General features: G+C 34.8%; 1 protein-coding gene across 1 annotated transcript in view; it reads right to left on the reverse strand.

The window, feature by feature from the left end:
* Positions 1-369: 369 nt before the first annotated feature.
* The window catches only part of LOC113234386 (lysosomal alpha-mannosidase-like), a 42,283-nt gene continuing 41,832 nt past the window's right edge, over positions 370-820 (reverse strand). The window contains 1 exon segment of the mRNA XM_026469695.1: positions 370-780. Coding sequence (XP_026325480.1) covers positions 370-780 — 411 coding nt within the window.

Consider the following 820-nt stretch of genomic DNA (forward strand, 5'->3'; position numbering starts at 1 on the left):
TACGTAACCTATAAAAGCATATCTGAAATTTCCGAAATCTTAATTTTTAAATCCTCATTCAAATCCTTACACAGATACTCATTGGATTGCGATTGAAATATTCGATTTATTAATCGACAACACTATGCAACCGTAGACAAGTCATAGTTGTATAGTTGAGAAATAACCTCACTTTTGGACTACCATTTTTCAAATACAGCTTTACGATGATATTCATATGAATATTGTTGGAAAAAGTGATGAGATATCAAGTAGAAATCTTCAAAATATACGTGAAAGTGTTACTTATTCGAGTTATTGAGTGATTGCTTTAGAATTTTAACCAAACACTTTTGTTTGCTTTTTGTTCAAAATGGAATGGAACAGACTTTAATTATAATCAAAATCAACAACGTAAGTTTTAATTTGCTTCGCCTTAAGGCGAATCAACAAGCCGTCATCATGAATATCTTCGTCTTCGTCATTAGACTTTTCCACGTTGTTAAATTCTCCATATGCTTCATTAAAGTTCACCGAAAATCCATTCTCTTTGTTCCAAGACCACTTCCTCTTTTCATCTACCCACAAATTGGCAGCTAACATCGTTTCACTCGCACGTTTAACTGTTAGATCTTTAAATATCGCATCTAGATTGACCTCTACTGTAGTGTTCTCCTGATCTCCGATCTCCAAATAGTTTTCCAGCCTCAATAATAAAGACTTTTCTCTCCAAGGCTCAACTGTTAGTAAATGCACACCTTTGGGCAAACTATGAGCCCAAGAAAACGCCTTGTTAGGCAACTGCAACCAATCTTGCAGACTGAATTTAGTTGCATCAGCT

Source organism: Hyposmocoma kahamanoa, unplaced genomic scaffold (genome assembly GCF_003589595.1).
Source record: "Hyposmocoma kahamanoa isolate Upper Pololo Valley unplaced genomic scaffold, ASM358959v1 84, whole genome shotgun sequence".
Classification (NCBI taxonomy): Eukaryota; Metazoa; Arthropoda; class Insecta; order Lepidoptera; family Cosmopterigidae; genus Hyposmocoma; species Hyposmocoma kahamanoa.